At 35.5% G+C, this 20,420-nt stretch overlaps 1 protein-coding gene across 2 annotated transcripts in view; it reads right to left on the bottom strand.

The window, feature by feature from the left end:
* Positions 1-20,420, bottom strand: part of MAGI3 (membrane associated guanylate kinase, WW and PDZ domain containing 3) — a 270,859-nt gene that overhangs the window by 88,029 nt on the left and 162,410 nt on the right. For both annotated transcript variants that reach the window (XM_082833798.1, XM_082833797.1), the window contains exons 2-3: positions 17,795-17,911; positions 1,673-1,792 (exon numbers count right to left, since the gene is read on the bottom strand). In XM_082833798.1, coding sequence (XP_082689924.1) covers positions 1,673-1,792; positions 17,795-17,911 — 237 coding nt within the window. The remainder of the gene's footprint in view (positions 1-1,672; positions 1,793-17,794; positions 17,912-20,420) is intronic.

A 20,420-nucleotide genomic window follows, 5' to 3' on the forward strand; every position in this document is an offset into this window, starting at 1 on the left:
AACAGTATGGAGGTTCCTTAAAAAACTACAAATAGAATTACCATATGACCCAGCAATCCCACTACTGGGCATATACCCTGAGAAAACCATAATTCAAAAAGAGTCATGTACCAAAATGTTCACTGAAGCTCTATTTACAATAGCCAGGACATGGAAGCAACCTAAGTGTCCAGCATTGGATGAATGGATAAAGAAGATGTGGCATATATATATAATGGAATATTACTCAGCCATAAAAAGAAATGAAATTGAGATATTTGTAGTGAGGTGGATGGACCTAGAGTCTGTCATACAGAGTGAAGTCAGTCAGAAAGAGAAAAACATATACTGTACGCTAACACATATATATGGCATCTAAGAAAGAAAAAAAAAAGGTCATGAAAAACCTAGGGGTAAGATGGGAATAAAGACACAGACCTACTAGAGAATGGACTTGAGGATACGGGGAGGGGGAAGGGTAAGTTGTGATAAAGTGAGAGAGTGGCATGGACATATATACACTACCAAACATAAAACAGATAGCTAGTGGGAAGCAGCCACACAGCACAGGGAGATCAGCTCGGTGCTTTGTGACCACCTAGAGGGGTGGGATAGGGAGGGTGGGAGGGAGGGAGACACAAGAGGGAAGAGATATGGGAACATATGTATATGTATAACTGACTCACTTTGTTATAAAGCAGAAACTAACACACTATTGTAAAGCAATTATACTCCAATAAAGATGTTAAAAAAAAAGTACACCTGAAACTAACACAACATTGTAAATCAAAAAAAAAAAAAAAAAAGAAGGCAGTGTGAAAGCTGCTACAAAGGAAGAAATGACTAGATTTGGTAACACACTAGATGAAAACTGTGAGAAAAAGAAAGAAGCAAGTGAAGACTTCTCTGTTTTGAGCTCTTGGTGCAGCTAAAGAGAGAAATTATTCTTTTGGATAGAGCACAAATGCATATTTGGATATGCTGAATTCATGGTTAGATACTTATTGAACACCATCTCTAGGCACTGAAGATAATATTGAGTAAGAAAGACATAATATCTGCTTTCACAGAGCTTGTGAAAAAGGCAATTATAATAGCTGATAAAGCAATGATGGAAAACTACAGGGTGCTATGGGAGTACATAAGCTTGCCAGTGAAGAGTGTTAGATAAAGAAAAAAAGATCTAACAAAGAATCATTTAAAAGTTGAAATTGATCTTAACTCAGTACTTCATAGAATCAAGTGAGTAAAGAGTTATGAAAAGAAAACCAATTTTTCTGTCTTTGTTATTTTCCTCCTCAAATCTATATTCTCTTTTCTCCAAGAGAGGCAAGGTATAAATAGATTTTTCAAATTGTACAGTATTTTTATTTCCAACCACAAATAGAACTCACAAATACTTGTTGAGTTCATATGATGAATGTGAATTACCAGTGAAATATGCATACTGGCCAGTTTGAATGATTTTAGTATTTTGTTCACAATCAACTTTATAATGTAGAATGTGTTTGCTTATTGTTTAATCCCATTTTAATTAGTAAATTACAAATAGCCTAATCAAAAGAAAAATCTCCCAAAGACTGATAGAAAAAACTTTAAAAAAATGGTATTTTACTGACCAAATTCCCTCTGAAATAATTGCAATCAATCAGATAGTTTTCTGGGTTGCTGTTGTCAATATTTGAGGACATACCATCATACGTTCCACTTTCTAATAATGCTCCACTCTCTTCCAGTGCTTTGAACTGTTCAACAGAAATGAAATTATAGTCCACCCCTGGTACTTCCCCATCCCTGGGGGCCCTTGTAGTGCCTAAGGGAAAAAAAAACAACAACAAGAAAAAAATAGGTTGTAAAGTGCTTTTAAACTTATAAAACATTGAGAATAATAGAAAATTCAGTTTATAGAGAACACATGGGAAACAGACTACGGAATATATTGTATCTTCTAGAGTGATGATCAGAGAATTTTAGGCAAATTAACATTCCTAGGTGAAAGTAGGACAATAAATAATGTAGGATGAGTAAATATACTTTAATAAAAGCTAAAGATGGCTATGAAATTCAAAATTACAAAGATTAAAATGTTAGTGTCCAAGAAAACTTAACTTTCCAAGACACAACAGTTAATTCTTCTTTTAAACCTCAATTATTATTACTTAACATTTGAAGGAGAGATAAGTCCACCAAGGATAGGCTTCATTTTCATGTAGCTACCTTACATATTTTTACTTCTTTAGCATAAATGTAAACTAACATTTTACTCACTAGAGTTGTAAAGGACAATAAAAAAAGAAAAACAACTTTTGAAAACTCTTACTGAGCTCCATTAAAAAAACTTGAACAAGTATTAATTATAAAATTATTTTAGACTAATGAATAAAGGGCTTAGGGCTTAAGATAGGGATTCACATATTGCTTCTTAGCCATTATTCTCTTCAAGTAATTTCAAAACATTAAGCAGTAAATTGCTTAATGAAATTCACTACAGCAACAGAGCACTAAATTTCTATCTATTAAGGAATTAATGCCAAAGTAAAATGTTTTTCAGATCCAAGATATAAATTCAGGTTATGGCAGCATTGCTATATTTTACTGAATTTCACTGAACAAGAATCAATATTTTTTTGAACTGATATTGGAAATATTTCAAATACTAGAGAATACAAAAAAGAGATCCAGGTACTTAGCCTGGAAATAGGGTTGGGATATTGTCCTGCCAAGGATGCCTTCCCAAGCCTATTCCTCTATTTATGCTCCCTATTTGCTAATAGCACTCCAAGCCAGAAATCTGTCAGTCACCTTGGGTTATTCCCTCTGCTCTACATCCAGTCACCAAATTTGGTTGATTCCATCTCCTAAATACCTGTAGGATTTATATACTTGTCTTCATTCTCACACTCACTTAATTCATATCATTATCTATGGCCTGTATTGTTGGCCTCCCAGGGTCAACCCTTTCTTCTCCCTGGCTATACCCCTTACCCAAACTGCAGCCAGTGACTTTTCTAAAACAATCTTGAGCGAAAAACCTCCAAACCCATCAACGGTTCCCATGATCCTGGCATAAAATTCAGACGCTACCTCTTCAGCTTCTTTCTTGCCTCACGCCTTTCACATTCTAGGCTTTAGTCATAATAGATTTTTTCTTTCCCCAATTCTTTTAATCTTCCTTGCACTCGCTTAACTCCAAGGCCTTTGTCGAAGCCATTCTTTTCCTTGGAAGACTTCCTATTCCCTTTCTCTCTTACCTCAGCTAACTGCTACTCATCCTTCAGGTCCCGGCCTAGAAAGCTTCTTTAGAGAACCTTCCTTGATTCCCATCTAGGGTATGGCAATATGCAGGGACCACGTCTACTTGGTTCAGAGCAATAGCCCCAAGTCTTGGCACCACATAAGAACCACAGTAGGTACTCAATATAGAGAGTTGTCAAATAAATTAAGTGAAATTTTACAAACGTAATTAGCACAGGGCCTGGCAATATGCTACCATTATTATAAATTAATTCATGGGGAACTATTAATTGCTTTTACTTTTTAGTGGCATTACATTCTATTACATTCTGTAACATGTGAAAAAAATCCACAATGATGATAAAATATTAATGGTGATGATCTCAGAAAATAATGATTAAGCCAACATTCTAAGCAACAAAGACTGTAATCAATGAATTTTTCCCTTATTTTTACCCAGCTTTTTATAAAAATGAGCATTTCTTTGTCTTACATCACACAGGATACGAAATTAATTAGGAAAACATAACTTCCCTTTTTCTTAACATTTTTTCATTATCAAATTTTTGTTTCTCATATACTGACTAAAATTACATTGTTAGATTCCCCAAATCAACAGCTTTTAGTTCCATATTAAAAGTTAACATTAGAAAATAAATTCAGCAATTAAATTTATGATTAGCAGCTGTGATAGATGGAAAACCATGGCCACATATTTTGCACCTCCTCCCATCAAGAGATGGGGCCTGTTGCCTCACCTCTTGTATCTGGACTGGACTATAGCTTGCTTTGAATAATTTAATGTGATGCTGTGCAAGTTCAGGAGTCTAGATTTCCATCTTTGCCTCCTTGGAATAGTCCCACCACCATGTACAGATGTCCAGGCGACAGTCCCAACCAACAAACAGCACCAAGGCCCCAGGCACGTCAGTGAGGCCAGTTTAGCCCTTCCAACCCCAGCTGAGCGTCCAGTGACTACAGCAACATGAGTGGGCCCAGCTGAGCTCAGCCAACCCATGAAATCATGAGAAATAATACATGATGGTTATTTTAAGCCATTAAGTTCTAGGGTAGTCTGTTATGCAGCAAAGGCTAATTTAAATATTATCTAAATAAACTCTACTATAAAACATAATGACTAAATAAAACCCAATTTAAGAGCAAACCATATTATAGATAATAGTATTTAAAAAAGCACTGACCCGAGGGGCAGGAGCAACTCTGCGTTTTAGTCTGGGATGATTATTAATGGTACAATTTCAAGCAAGCACTTAATCCCTCTGGGCTTTGTTCTCTTTCTGCAATGTGGCATTGAGCAAGATGGTGTTCATGATTCTTTCCGTTAACAGACATAAAATGTTATGTGTGATTCCAACATATATATTTCCAAGACTCACAAAGTAGCTTTAATGTTCATTCTTTTTACAGATGTATTATAAATTTTCACTTCTTCCCCCTCAAAACATGTACTCTCATACACATAAAAAATTCTCTACCTTCCCCTACCCTACCACATTGCCATCAGCATTCCAGAAAATTTACCTTTCTACTCTCCTGATACTCTATATGTTTAATGTAAAGCTTTGTACATCCCCTCCAGTCAACACTACATTTCTCCTTTTTACATAAAAATTCCTCCAAGTTCTGCTTCCTCCGTCTCCAATTCCTCTCCTCTCCTTCTCTCGTGGGCCCATTCCAATCAGAGCACTGCCCCAACCACTCCCACTGAGACAATTTGTTATGTGCATCAGCAGTCTCCACTTTGCTTAACCCAATGGTCAAGTCTCAGTCCTCACGTTACTTGGCCAATCAACAACCTTTGATATAACTGATCCCTCCCTCCTTTTTGCCTTATTCTGAAATATACAGAAAAGCACATAAAACATATATATGTATAAAGTTTAACAAGTAATAATAAAGCAAACTCCTCCAGGTGAAGAAACAGAACATTACCAGGGTGCCAAAAGCCCCCTTGTGTGCCTCCAATCATAAATCTCTCCCTCCCTCCACCCCCAAAGTAACCACCATCTTGACATTTGTGATGATGATTTCCTTTCCTTTTAAAAATGTTTTTACCAACTAAGTAATGCATTTCTGAGCAACACAGCTTAGTGTTGCCTGTTTTGTAACTTCATATGAAGGGAATCATATCATATGCATCCTTTTGTGTCCACATCAATATTTGTCATCAGGTTTTTAAACTTTTGCCAACATGCTAAGTATGTAAAGGCATCTCACTCTGTATTTAATGTGCAGCTGCCTTATGAGATTAAACATTCTTTTTCATATATTTACTAGCCACAGAGATTTCTTCTGTTGTGAAGTGGCTGTTCAAGTCTTTTGCCATTTCTCTACTGGGTTGCCTGCCTTTTTAAAATTGTAGTTCTTTACATTCTGGATACTACATTACTTCATCAAATCTAAGTAATCAACAGCTTCTAAAATGCACCATTATTTTATCCCTAAAAAATAAAAAAACTGGCAATTATAATTGAAAGATTTCATGTATTGTAAGATGTATTCCAATTGTAGAGAGGTTAAAATGTGAAATAATTGTGTCAGTATTGAAGCACTGCACCTTTTCCCAGGTATATGTGCTGCAGATGAGGTATTTCTGCTAAAATGTGAAATATGCTTTCTTCAGATAGTGCTTTCTGCAAAATCATGCACCAAAAATAAGAGAAGATTATGGAGAAAATAGGATAGGGTTGATCTCTGAAAACTTATTGCAACTTTGTAAACAGAGCACTTGGTAAAATCAGTAACAATCCCAATGAAAAATATTAGTACAGTTTAAAAGATATGTTATATTCCTAATAAAAAAATACTAGAGTAAATAAAATACTTTGTCTTTAAAAACAATAAGAAAAAAAAGAAATGAAAGGAAAAGGTAGCTTGACAGAAAGGGGTACATGGAGGGTTGAGGCTACTGAATAACGAAGATAATGCAAAAGGTGCAATCAACAATTTTAAGATAAAGCACAAGTTCAAATTGAGAAAAGAGGCGAAATTGAGGTGAATAGGCATCATACATAGTAGATACAACATTCGGCTATGTTTGTATATTCTGTGTTTACTTGATGATACAAAACATTAGCTGGGGCAAATGAAATAAGAACCAATATTACCTTGGTTCAGTCGACATCATTCTCCTACCTACTTGCCAATCACATATGAACTTACCTGCATTATTGAAACAAATGTTGCAGAACAGACAGTATCTTCTCCCACTCTGTGATTTCTTTTCATTTTTTTTTTTATAAATGGTCCTTTGATGACAGAAGTTTTTCATTTTAATGTAGTCAAATTTATCAGTCCTTTCCTTTATAGCTAATGGCTTTTGTGTCTTGTTGAAGAAATCCTTTCCAAGGCCATGGAGATATTCCATATTCTTTTTGAAAAGCATTACAGCCTTGCCTTTCATATCTAGTACTTTAATGTACTAAAACTTTTTTTTTTGGACTTGATGGGAGGTAGTAGTCCAATTTCCTTTTCTTTCCAAATGTTGTTCAACAAGATTTATTGAAAAGTCAATTATTTTCCTCCCTGATCAGCCATGGCACTTCTGTCATGGGAATCTTATATAGAAACACCCATATAAGACTGGGTGTCTATCACTGGGCTTTCTATTACATCCCGTTTATCTACTGACCATTCCTGCACCATTATCACAGTGTTGTAATTATTATACTGCCACGATAAATCTTGAGATATAGCAGAGCAATTCCACTTACCTTGTTTTTTCTATTCATAGCCTTTCTATATAACTTCTGGAATCAGGCCAAAAATGCTGGAATTTTTATGGAATCTATTAATCAATTTGAGGAGACCTGATATCTTCACCATATTGAGTCTTTAATCCATGAACAAGAATGCCAATATATTTAGATCTTCAATATATTTAGATCTCAATATATTTAGATCTTCCTTAATGTCCCTTAATTTGACCTTATAGAGATCTTTACACTTTATACTTATTTAGATTAATTTCTAGGTATTTCAAATATTTTTATGTTATACAGGATATCTTTTTGTAAATTTTCATTTTCTAATTGTTGATAATATAAAAGAATATAATTGGGGGAGTTTATTTGGCCACTGTATCATGATATAATTTATCTATAATAAAAGTCACTAATTCTAACAGTACAATTCTATGAATTTTGGGAACCATTGCCCCCCAAAAGTCTCCTTGTGCCCTTTTGCAGTCTCCCACCCTGTGGCAGCCACTGATCTGTCGTCACGATAGTTTTGCCTTTAATAGAATCTCATATAAATGAAATCATACAGTAATTTGATTTCAGTAGTGGTTTGTGTCTGGCTTCTTTCATTCTGTATGACACTTTTGAGATTCATCCAGTTTGTTGTCAAATATCCTTTTATCACTGAGGTGTATTCCACTGTATAGATATACCAAAATTTGATTATGCATTCACCATTCGTGGACGTTTGGGTTGTTTACAGATTTAAGACAGTACTATAAATAAAGCTGTACATTTACAAGTCTTTGGGTAGATTTATATTTAAATTTATGTTAGGTTAATACCTAGAAGTAGAATTGCTGGGTCATAGGATAAGTGTATGTTTAACTTTATAAGAAAAAGTCCCAAAGTAGATGCACTACTTTGCATTCCCACCAACAATATATGAGAGCTATAGTTCATTTACATTATAGTTTCCATGTAGGAATTCCTTTCTGGAGCTTCTCGGCAAATCTGCTTTTTCTAAAGCCCAAGAAAAATCAGTTGATGGGGAAAATGAGGGAACAAAAGGTATTATAGTTCTGCTGTGAGAATTAAAGCGTAATAATTTGAGATAGAGATGTTACTGGTTTCGACTGAAAGTAAGAGCAAGAAACACTGAAAAGTAGAATCAAATGTTAAAGCTGACATTTTCAGGGACTAGGGCAGAAGCCTGGAGGAGAGCAGCAGTCACAATCTACTCAGTCAGTCTTACCAGCAGCTGTTCCCATGCAGCAAGTGTGTGGTCAGGGCTCTGCTGCTAATGGTGGGTTGTTCTTGCAAATATGTTAATAAGTTTATATATATTTATATAAATCCTGTGAGTGATGTTCCAAAAATATTACAAGTTTTGAAGGCTAGATAAGACCTTAAATCGGCAGTTTCGCTATATGATTCTGTGTAACGTTTTTGACATTGGTTGGGAGATCTGAATGTTACCTGAACACTATCCAACAAAGTTCTCCTGAATTTTTCACCATTTGATATTAGCTGTGAGTTTCAGTGCTTTGTAAATACTTGAAGAGAAGAAATGCAAGAAGTGAATGTTGTTGCAGAACACTTCAACCTGAAATCAGAAACTGGTCTAAAATCTGAAGTAAAAGCAACATAGATTTCAATGGCAAAAACAAAATCAGGGCAAGAAAACAAAATATTTTCATCATTAAAAAAAGAAACAATCCTAGAGAAATAGAAATAAAAACAAAAATAAACAAATGGACCTAATGAAACTTCAAAGCTTTTGTACAGCAAAGGAAACCATAAACAAGACAAAAAGACAACCCTCAGAATGGGGAAAAAATATTTGCAAATGAAGCAACTGCCAAAGGATTAATCTCTAAGATTTACAAGCAGCTCATGCAGCTCAATAACAAAAAAACAAACAACCCAATCCAAAAATGGGCGGAAGACCTCAACAGACATTTCTCCAAAGAAGATATACAGATTGCCAACAAACACATGAAAGAATGCTCAACATCATTAATCATTAGAGAAACGCAAATCAAAACTACAATGAGGTATCACCTCACACGGGTCAGAATGACCAGCATCAAAAAGTCTACAAACAATAAATTCTGGAGAGGGTGTGGAGAAAAGAGAACCCTCTCACACTGTTGGTGGGAATGTAAATTGATACGGCCACTATGGAGAACAGTATGGAGGTTCCTTAAAAAACTACAAATAGAACTAACATACGACCCAGCAATCCCACTACTGGGCATATACCCTGAGAAAACCATAATTCAAAAAGAGTCATGTACCAAAATGTTCATTGCAGCTCTATTTACAATAGCCAGGACATGGAAGCAACCTAAGTGTCCATCAACAGATGAATGGATAAAGAAGATGTGGCACATATATAAAATGGAATATTACTCAGCCATAAAAGGAAACAAAACTGAGTTATTTGTAGTGAGGTGGATGGACCTAGAGACTGTCATACAGAGTGAAGTAAGTCAGAAAGAGAAAAACAAATACTGTATGCTAACACATATATATGGAATCTAAAAAAAAAAAAAAAATGGTTCTGAGGAACCTAGGGGCAGGACAGGAATAAAGCCGAAGATGTAGAGAATGGACATGAGGGCACAGGGAGGAAGAAGGGTAAGCTGGGACAAAGTGAGAGAGTGGCGTGGACATATATACACTACCATATGTAAAACAGATAGCTAGTGGGAAGCAGCCGCATAGCACAGGGAGATCAGCTCGGTGCTTTGTGTCCACCTAGAGGGGTGGGATAGGGAGGGTGGGAAGGAGAAGCAAGAGGGAGGAGATATGGGGATATATGTGTATGTATAGCTGATTCACTTTGTTATACAGCAGAAACTAACACTATTGTAAAGCAATTATACTCCAATAAAGATGATAAAAAAAAAAAAGAATAGTTGGTCATGAACAAAAAAAAAAGGAAACAAGCTTATATGAATGACCAATGGCTAACACCCAATCTGAAGATGCTTTTGGACATACTCAACAATTCTATGAATGTCAATGCAAAATGAAATACATTTTTTTCTATGTCTGAATATTTGTTACCAAACAAAAATCAAGACCATCAGATAATGCAATTGATACTTTGTGTGCTTTAAATTTTCATTTCTTTCAGGAGTGAAAAATTCAAATATTAAGTATGTATGGTATTACTTTTCAAATTTTTAGATGAGTTTTATTTGGCATTTATTTTGTGTTAATGTTCCCTTCTTTTAAGGTTTTCTGTTAGCAAATGGCTGTATCAGGTTGAGATCATTTCAAAGTGTTATTAAAATCTTGTTACATTATTTTCTAATAATAATAAACCATTTGATTTTATACTGTCATTTTCTCTGTTTAAGTGCTTGGTGCACTCAGGAGAATCCACCCCATACCTCAGTGTTTATAGCCATTATTACTGCTATAATGGTCAAGTGTAGCAGTCACTTGGGTCCCAAGGTACTTGGCTCAGCTGGTACTTCATCACAATCAGCCACAGGTTATACTATGATTAAATTGTGATGCCACTTGTCACGAATTACCAGCAACCAACTTCCCACTGGAAGGAATCTGGCTCTGGGCTCAAGCCCAAGTACACAACCAAAACCAATCCTAAAATCCCTTCTTGGAGGGTCTGTCTCCTGGAACTACTACCAGTACCAATTCTGTATCAGCCAGGGTCCAAAGAGGAGCAAGAAACTAGATGGTAACTTGAACAAGGACAGCTTAATGTAAAGAATTATCAACTATTTATAAAGAATTAACTAAAAGGGAATAAAAGAGAACTCTAAAGAGTACCATCCTCAAAGAGATGCTCCGAAAGTCTGGGATTCAGACCTTGCTGGAGAAGGTGTGTAGCAGCCCACTGGATGGTAGAGAAGTTTACTGGGTTGCCTTGGGACAGGGCTGGTTCACAATCAGTAGACTGAGGCTGGTGGGCAGGGAACTGTCTGCTGGAGTACCAATAAAATTCACCAACAAGCTGCCTTGAGTGGTAGGGATGATGTAGGGGGTGTTTTGGACTTACTAGAAAACCAGCTGGGACACTGGCTAGGCTTGCTAGAAACCCACTGGAAAACCACTTACAAAGAGATATTGCTGAAATCTGGGAAGCCTGCTGGGGTCCCCACAGAACTCATCAGGAAACTAGGAGGAATTCAGCTGGTGCATTGGTGGAACTCATGAAGCCACCTATGAGGGTGTTCCTGAACTTGCTGCTGGGACTCCCCCCACCCCCACCCCTCCCCCTCATACCCCTCCCCACCCCTGCCCAGGTGCACTACTGAACTTGCCACTGGGTAGCTGACTGGTAGAGTGCTGCTAAAACTTACTGAGTATCTTTTTGCAGGCAGAAGCAAAAAGAAAAAGACACACTGGAACCAGGAAAAGAAGCCTCTTCTTTCTAGTATCCTTCCTGCACACTCTACTGAGGAAGCTTAACATTGTGTCAGGTGGTAAGGGAAAAATGTGACAGTATCATAAGCAGGCAAAAAGAGCAGATTTGAAGCCAAGAGGCAGTGAGTAATAAACAGGCAGACTAGTGTTCTGAGAGATTCTATCATGAACTAGTGTTGGACTTTGTCAAATGTTTTTTCAGCACCTATTGAGAAGATCACATGTCTTTTCTAGTCTGTTACTATATTAATCTTCAAAAGTTATACCAACCTTGCATTCCTCGGACAAATCCCACTTGGTCATAATGTGTTATCTTTTTTCTCTATTGCTATATATTGATTTGCTAAAATATTTAAAAGATTTTGAGTCTGTGTTCATGAAAAATTTTGATCTAGTTTTTATCTCACTTTAGAATCAGGATAATGCTCAGATCACAGAGTGAGGTTGGGAACTGTTCTAATTTTCAGAAAAGGTTATGTAGAATTGGCATTATTTCTTCTTTAAATATTTGGAACAATTCGCCAGTACCTTCTGGGCCTTAAGTTACAAGTTACAAACTACAAATTTTGGAAATTTGGGAAAGTTACAAACTACAAATTTAATTTCTTTAATAGATAGAGGGCTGTTCAGTTCATCTATTTTTTCTTGAGTGAGCATTGATAGTTTTTGTCTTCCAAAGAATTTATCCATTTCATCTGAGTTGTTGAGTTTATTGGTATAAAGTTGTTTAGCATATTCCTTATTATCCACCTAACATCTGTAGGATTTTCAGTGATGCCACCTTTCCCATTCTCAACATTGTTGTTTATCACTTTTATTAATCTGAAAGAAGTAGCTTTGGATTTCACGCATTTTTCTCTATCATTTCTCTGTTTTCTATTTTATTGATTTCTGCTCTTATCTTTATTATTTCCTTCCTGCTACTTAATTTGGGTTTACTTTGCTCTTCTTAAGGTAGAAATTTAGATCATTGATCTTTATTATTTTCTAATATAAGTATTTAATACTATAAATTTCCCTCTAAGTACTGCTCTAGCAACATCCCACAAATTGATATGTTGTATTGATATGTGTGATACTTTGTAATTTTCCTTGTGGCTTATTCTTTAACTCACAAGTTAGTTAGAAGTGTGCTATTTAATTTCCAAATATTTGGAGATTTTCCAGATATGTTTCTATAAATGATTTCTAATTTAATTCCATTATGATCAGAGAACATATTTTGTACGATTTAAATCCTCTTAAATTTACTGAGTCTTGTTTTATGGTCCAGAATATGGTCTATATTTGTAAATGTTCCACGTGCACTAGAAAAGAATGTATATCCCTGTATTATTGGGTAGTATGCTCTAACAAATAACAATTAGGTCAAGTTGGTTGAAAGTGTTATTCGTGTTATAACCTTACTGATTTTTTGCTTACTTTTTCTAAAGTGGGTATTGAAATCTTGAACTATAATTATGAAGTTTTTTCTATTTTCCTTTTAGTTCTCATTCTGGTATCATTTCCATTCCACCTAAAGAATTTCCTTTACTATTTCTTATAGTACAAGTCTGCTAGAGAAAACTTCCCTCATCCTTTTTTGTCTCAAAAATTTCTTTATTTCTCTTTATTTTTAAGGATATTTTTACTTTATATAGTTGGCATTTTTTCTTTCCAGCATCTTAAAGATGACATTTGACTGACTTCCAGTTTGTACTGTTTCTGTTGATAAGTCTGCAGTCATTCTATATTCCCCACATGTACCTCTTTTTCTGTCTGCCTTTCACATTTTCTCTTTATCACTGGTTTTCAGCGATTAGATTATTATGTACATTGATCTTTTTTTTTTAAATGTTTCTTCTTCTTGGGGTTTGTTGAGATTCTTTGATCTATGGGTTTATAGTTTTCATTGAATTTGCCAATATTTCAGCCACTATTTCTTCAAATATTTTTTCTGCTTCCCCCACTTTGGCTTGATAGTGTGCCATAGGTCAATATGAGCAGATCACAGTCCTGTTCTGCTTATAATCCAATGTCTGAAAACAGCTGTTATAGATATCTTGCCCAAGTTCTGGTTGTTTATGATAAGACGGTAAATCTAGTACCAGTTAGACCTTCGTTGCAAAGGTAGAAGTCTCTCTGTCTCTCTCACTATTTGGGTGCTTTTAAAAAGTTCACTGTTTTACTCCTCTTGCTCTCCATGTTTGTTTGATTAGTTTATATTGCTAAGTCTTCAAGTTCACTGATCTTTTCTTTTGCAGTTCCTAATCTGCTGTTAAGCCCATCCAGTGAATTTCTGAAGTTCCATTTAGTTCTTTTTAAAAGTATACATCTTGTTTTCTCTTTATTCTGTTCATATTGTCCTTTAAATCCTTGAGCATATTTATGATAACTTTAAAATTCTTGGTATGGTCATTATCTGTGTCCCTTCTGGTTTTTTTAAAAAATTATTCTTTTCTTTAATCAGCTCACTTTTCTTTTATGGGTCGCATTTCCTTGTTTTTTTGTATGCCTAGTACTTTTTTATTAGACACTGGACATTGTGAATATTATGTTATTCAGTGTCCAGATTTTGTTGACTTCCTTTAAAGAGTGTGGATTATTCCCTTCCCCCCCACTTTCCTTTATTTTTACTAACAGTTAAGTTACATGCATATTCACTTCCTTTTGGGACTTTTTATATTTAATTTTGTTAAAATGGGCCTCAAGGAGCTTAATCTATGGTCATTTTAACCCTACTAGTAAGCCATGACCCTAACGGGGTCTCTCCACTCAGTCTGGTTAGAACTCAAATGTCTCTTGGTCCTGTGTAAGCTCTGGTATTGTTAATCTTACAGCTCACAGAGAGTTCTTTGCCCTGTTATGTGAAGTCTCATCCTACACATTCTCAGCTTAGTATTCAGCAACAGACCCAAGGAGGCACCTATGCAGTTTGCCTGAACTCCTTTTCTTCATAGTTCTTTCCTCTCTGACACCCTGTCTTACAAATTCCAAACACCTCAGACTTCTTGAACTCATATTTCATATGTCCCCTCAACTCAGAGTCTGCTAAACTCTGCCTGGGCTCTTCCTTACTGTGCTGTAGCCTCAGAAGTGCCTCCAGGAAGAAAGCTGAGGAAATTACAGGACTCCTCTGTGTGCAGTCTCCTTTCCTCTTCTCTTAGGGGTCACAGTTGTGTTTTATCTATAGTGCAATGTCTGACAACAGTAGAAGTCTCTCTTTCTCTCTTATTAATTTTGTTGTTTAAATTGTCTCAGATTTTGTCAGTGGGCACCCCATCTAGGTGGCTTTTTTTTTCTTTATGTTCTTCTGATATGTCCCCAAAATTTTTTAAGCATACTTTCTGATACAATTGGATATTCCAAGCTCACCTTGTACTTTCCTTGCCCCAGACAGAGAATCAGAATTTTCTCCAGGAAGAACTGGCATCTTTTTTTTTTAATTTCTTTTTTTATAATTAATTTATTTTTATTATTTATTTATGTATTTTTGGCTGCGTTAGGTCTTTGTTGCTGTGTATGGGCTTTCTCTAGTTGTGGCGAGCAGGGGCTACTCTTCGTTGTGGTGTGCAGGCTTCTCATTGTGGTGGCTTCTCTTGTTGCAGAGCATGGGCTCTAGGCACATGGGCTTTGGTAGTTGTGGCTCACAGGCTCTAGAGCGCAGGCTCAGTAGTTGTGGCACACGGGCTCAGTTGCTCCGCGGCATGTGGGTTCTTCCCGGACCAGGGCTTGAACCCGTGTCCCCTGCATTGGCTGGCGGATTCTTAACCACTGGACCACCAGGGAAGTCCCAATCTGGCATCTTTGAGTAAAGAATTACATTTAGAGACCAGATGTGACCATTCAGTTTGCTAACTGCTACTGATGCATTAGGGCTTCTAGATTCTTGGAAGTGTTTTGGGCAGTTCAATTTTAAGTTAGGAGTTCCTGTTAGGATCTGAAGTAGCTGTAGATGTTTGGAAACTATGAATTAACACAAATAAATTGTAGCGCTCCTTTCTAAGGCTCCTTTCTCCCCCTCACGCTGGGGAGAAACTGCAAAACTAGGACAGTAGAAGTAAGTTAAAAAGAAGATCGAGTAAAAGTGGCAGAGGGCAGCAAAAAGTACAAGTACATATTTTTATTACCTTGCTTTAACAAGGAAGGAGGGAGCTCTAGAGCTATGAAACTAAAAATGCTACCCTGAGACACCCCATGCAGGCAAAATACCAAGTTCCTTATAAGGGGATAAAAATCAGATTGTTTTCAGACTTTTTTAAGAGCAATGCTTTATGCCAGAAAACAATTAGATAATTAAGATAGTCTGGGAAAGAAATTATGAGCCAAAAATGTCATATCCATCCAAACAAACTTTAAAGTATAAAAGCCACAGAGAAACTGCTATAATGATCCTGTGAACCTTTCATGGAAATCTGGTAGACAACAAGCTTTAGACAACCAGAATTATTGAAGAAACAACAACATAAGGGTTGGTAGCTTGATTAAATATGTATCTACCCAAAGAATGGAGAATAAACGATGATTATAAAGGGGAGAGTACAGTACATAATGGCTGCTTGCATTGCCAATATAGATACAGATCAAGCAACAAAAAACGGTCAGAATGAGGAAAGCATATGCAAAGCAGAATGAGCTCGCTGATTACCTTATATGTGTTGGGAATAAAAAGATATTACTTCCAGTCAGATGATGGGAGAGGGAGAGGTAAGGAGGAAGAAGAAATGACTAGATAATTTTAATATTACTCATAGTAGGAACAAAAAAAAAGGGATGAGAAACACAGAGTATTATATAAAGGTACAGAGATAACCAGTAGAATAAAGATACAAATCTTCCTAAAAAGAGAGCTCAAATAAAATAGACTACATAGTGAAAGGCTTTTTATATAAAATACTTGTACATGGGTAAAATAGAAAAACATGACCAAACTGGGACTAAAGATAACAATCACATCAATAAATATAAAGTTTCACATTGGCTACAAAATAGAAAAACATGACAAAACTGAGACTAAAGATATCGATCTAATCAATAAATATATTTTCACACTGGCTACAAAGTTCCACACTATTTGTAAAACAAAGAGATTCAGAAAGATAAAAGAATAAAAAGATGGACAAAGATTTATCAGGCAAATGCAAAGAAAAGAAGGCAGGAATTGCAATTCTGAAATGTGACAAGGTAGATTTATGGGAGGAAATCATAGATAAGTAGTCAGATTTTAAAACAAAATATTTTATACCATGTTAAGGAGTCTAGACTTGTAGTCAACAGGACTTTTTGAAGGATAAACTACAAATGGAAAAGAATCAGATGTGCACTTTAAAGATGGACTAGACTGAGGTGACACTGGAGTCAGGGGATACAGTTAGAATGGGGCAACGGGCCACACACTGCTTGAGTACCTACTCTAGACCAAGTGGTTTACATTTATGTTCTCACTTAATTCTAATAATGATATCAGGTGAGCCTTATGATTCCCATTTTATACATGGAGATTCTGAAGCTTAGGAAGATTAAGTAACCTGCCCAAGTAAACCAACTAGTAAAACGCCAGAATCAAGATTTTGAAGTCAGTTTTACTTAGCTCTTTGCAACTACATAATGCTATTTGTTGTTGTTGTGGTTGTTTTTTAAAATCCAAATAAGAAAGAGTGAGGGTCTATGGTAGTTCAGAGAGATAGGTATTTAAGAAGCATAATTAGGAAGGTTTGGTGATGAACTGGACATTGTGTGAGATTAAATAACAAGAAAAAGAAATCAAGAATTCCAGAGGCCTTATAAAAGCTAGTATCCACATGGAATTACAAATATACTGAAAAGTAAAACAAACCAGAATGTCCTTTTATTCCCTTTTATTGTTTACTGCTTTTATTCTTCCCCAGACCTACGCTAGTTAAACCAAGCATACATGATTTGTTATGTGTTAAAAAAAACAATGAAAAGCCAAAACTATCATTACAACAACAATCAGGTCCTATGAAAACTATTAAGACTAGAAGAGATACACCAACATCTAGATAAAAATTCAAAGCGGATTACCACAAAGGTGGCACTGCATGCTTCCTCCTTTTTTCCTTTGGGGAAGAGGCAGATTTTAAAATTAGTAGTATCCTAATAATTAATAAAAAATATTTGTTCTCAGTGTACAGGCATTGAGAGCAAAATAGTCTTCTTACTGCATAGGCTTTAGAAATTGATTTATAGGAAAAACATCTAGTTAGCAACATGTACATTTATATTCTTAAAATTTTAAAGTCTAATGACTTTTTAAAAAGTCAAAATATAGAATCTTCTAGTTTTTCTATTTTTAAAATATAACACTTGAAAGTCCTCTGAAAATTCTTATCTTTATCCAAGTTTTGTTTCATTCCAATGTCCCAACTTAGTCTCCACAATTTCATATGAGATACTCTAGTGAATTATTTCTAGACATTTGATTAGTTAAATAAAGATATTTTGGCTGCATTTCTTTTATTCCATCTCATACTTACATGGAATAGTTCTCAAATAGAGATTATCTCTAATCACTTGCTGCAGTTTGTGGTCAACTGATCCTTTCTGAAACTGAAGACTCAGGTAATGTCGCAAATCTTTATTAATGACTTTGCCTACAAAAAAAAACACACAAGACAAAACACATAACGTTAGATCTCCAGTTAAATATCAGTGCTAGTTAATGAATACCCTTAAACCATTTAGCCATAAGTAGGAAAAAGAAATCAGAATATTTTATCCAAAACAAGATAACTGTACCAAACTATTATAGGTACTATAATTAAAATACACAACTTTAATACACAACGTAGGCATAATTTTACATGGAAGGAGAGGGAGGACGTAGAAGTCACAGAACATGACAAATATCCAATGACTTTAAATATGATCTATACCCTGGTAAGTGCCAAATTCTTCATGTCTCTAACCCTGACCGATCTCCACCAGGCTCCAAACTCATCAAACTCTCTATATACTGCAGATATATTTGGAAGTCAAATAAGCACCTCAAATTTCAGATGACCAAAACAGAACTCTTAATTCTATCCTCTCCCATTATTTTCTTCTCCTCTAGTTCTTCCTGTCTTGAAAAATTACCACCACCAATCCAACAGAACAAACCCCAAACCTAGAAGTCATCCTCAATTTCTCCTTTTTGCTTCTATCCCTCAACGCAATTTATTAGCAACTTCTGTCAGTTCTACCTCCAAAACATATACCATAACTGCCCACTTCCCTCCACTTCCACTGCCACCATCTAAGCTAAGCCACCATCATTTCTCACCTGGAATTCTGTAACAGCCCTCTAATCGGTTTCCCTGCATCCATTCTTGGCTCCTTCCTGCTCTCACCATTCACAAAGAAGCCAGAATGAGATTTTTAAACATAAATCAGATAATCACTATTCTGTTTAGAGCCACAAATGACTTCTTGCTGCTCTTGGAATATAATTCAAACTTCTAAACAGGCCTTAGAAAGCCCTACATGTTTCAGCTCTGGCAATCTCTGACCCAAACTCACTCACCCTTCACCCTCTCAAACTACGTTCCACCCACACTGGCCATCTTTATCATCTCTAACAGGCCAAATGGGTCCTACGCAAAACCTTCTGCCTATCACTAGATTGAACAGGCATTTTCCGTCCACTTGCTTGACTCCTAGATACAATGTGAATAAATAGGAGTGAAAGGTTGTTTTTTCTTATTTATGGGGAAAAGGGGAGATTAAAAAGAGGGATATTAGGGGTCTCAAAGAAATATTAAGCAGAAAAATAGAGGACTGCAGAAATCTGATTGCAGTGAATTTATAATAAGGGTTGAGCTTAAAATGAACATCAAAGCAACCCAAACACTTTTCATTAGACAGTGTTTCAGATAATTAGAAAAGAGCAATGCTAAATCAAAATAGATTATCTTATTGAATAAGAAATGAATAGTTGATTAAAATATACTCTTTATTTTATTTGAAACAGCATAGTTATGACCAGATTAGATAAATCAAAGGTTACTACAGATCAGTTCATTCTTTTAACTATTATTCTGTAACACAGCATTTCTAATCCCTTCTTTTGGTCTTTTCTCACATATATAAATAAACATAACCTATATGAGAGAGTATTAAAATAAGCAGGAAATCAGAGAGCTTCTAAAGTTTAGAGATAACATTCAGATCCTAAACTAATAAACATAAACCAAAAAGTCCCTGTTTTGCATTGTCAAAAATAGATGCTGAGGAAGGGGAGAACCTTGTGATCAAAGAAGAAAACCTGAAAGATATTTACAGGAATAACACAGAACAATGTGTGGTCCCAGAGGCTGCTTCTGCCAGGCACTTTGGGGCCCCACCAACCCAACTCCAATTTAAATGGAATCATATTATTTCATTTTTTATTTATATTATGGAACTTGTTCATTGCTGGGTAGAAGAAAAACCCAATTCATAATTAATACTGTACAGTCTCATTGCTTAGTGAACAAAATCATACCCAATGAGTTCATTACGTATTTTAAAAATCAGATAAGGAGTGTTTCAAATGCACTGTAATAATCAGTATACAAAAGCTTTTGTGGACTGTTACATAGGTGCTTGAAAGTATTAAGTGATGCTTGCAGAAGTTTGGTTAGGGTTTTTGACTAGACAGAGAATGCATCATTTTTTTCTATTTGAAATAAGCTATATAGGCTCCATAAAAACCTGCTATCCAATGTATTTTCAAAAAACAGTTTTAATCTGGATAAAGGCTAATGCCTGTTTTATTAAAGAAGACAATCTAAATCAACACTTTTTTAATTCAAGGTTTGTCAAATTTTTTAATTTGAAGCTTTACTATAAAATATGGCATAACTCACAGAGATAACTATACAATGCTAAAAACCCACACTGGATTTTAATCTATAAAAACAAGACAAAGCCATAATAAAAATCATAGATCACAAATTACCACATGAGGGGGGCTCTTTTAAGGGAAAATGAAGGTAAACAACTCAATTCCTGTTTCAAGGGCCCACAAGACCTTAAGACAGAGAATCATTAAAGCGGAAAGAATTAGATTTAAAGAGTAACACCTAGATTTATCAGGATGGGAACTGCACTCTATCTTCACCCTCAACTTCTATGGGGATT

The sequence above is a fragment of the Leucopleurus acutus genome (genome assembly GCF_964270905.1).
Source record: "Leucopleurus acutus genome assembly, chromosome: 2".
NCBI classification, from domain to species: Eukaryota; Metazoa; Chordata; class Mammalia; order Artiodactyla; family Delphinidae; genus Leucopleurus; species Leucopleurus acutus.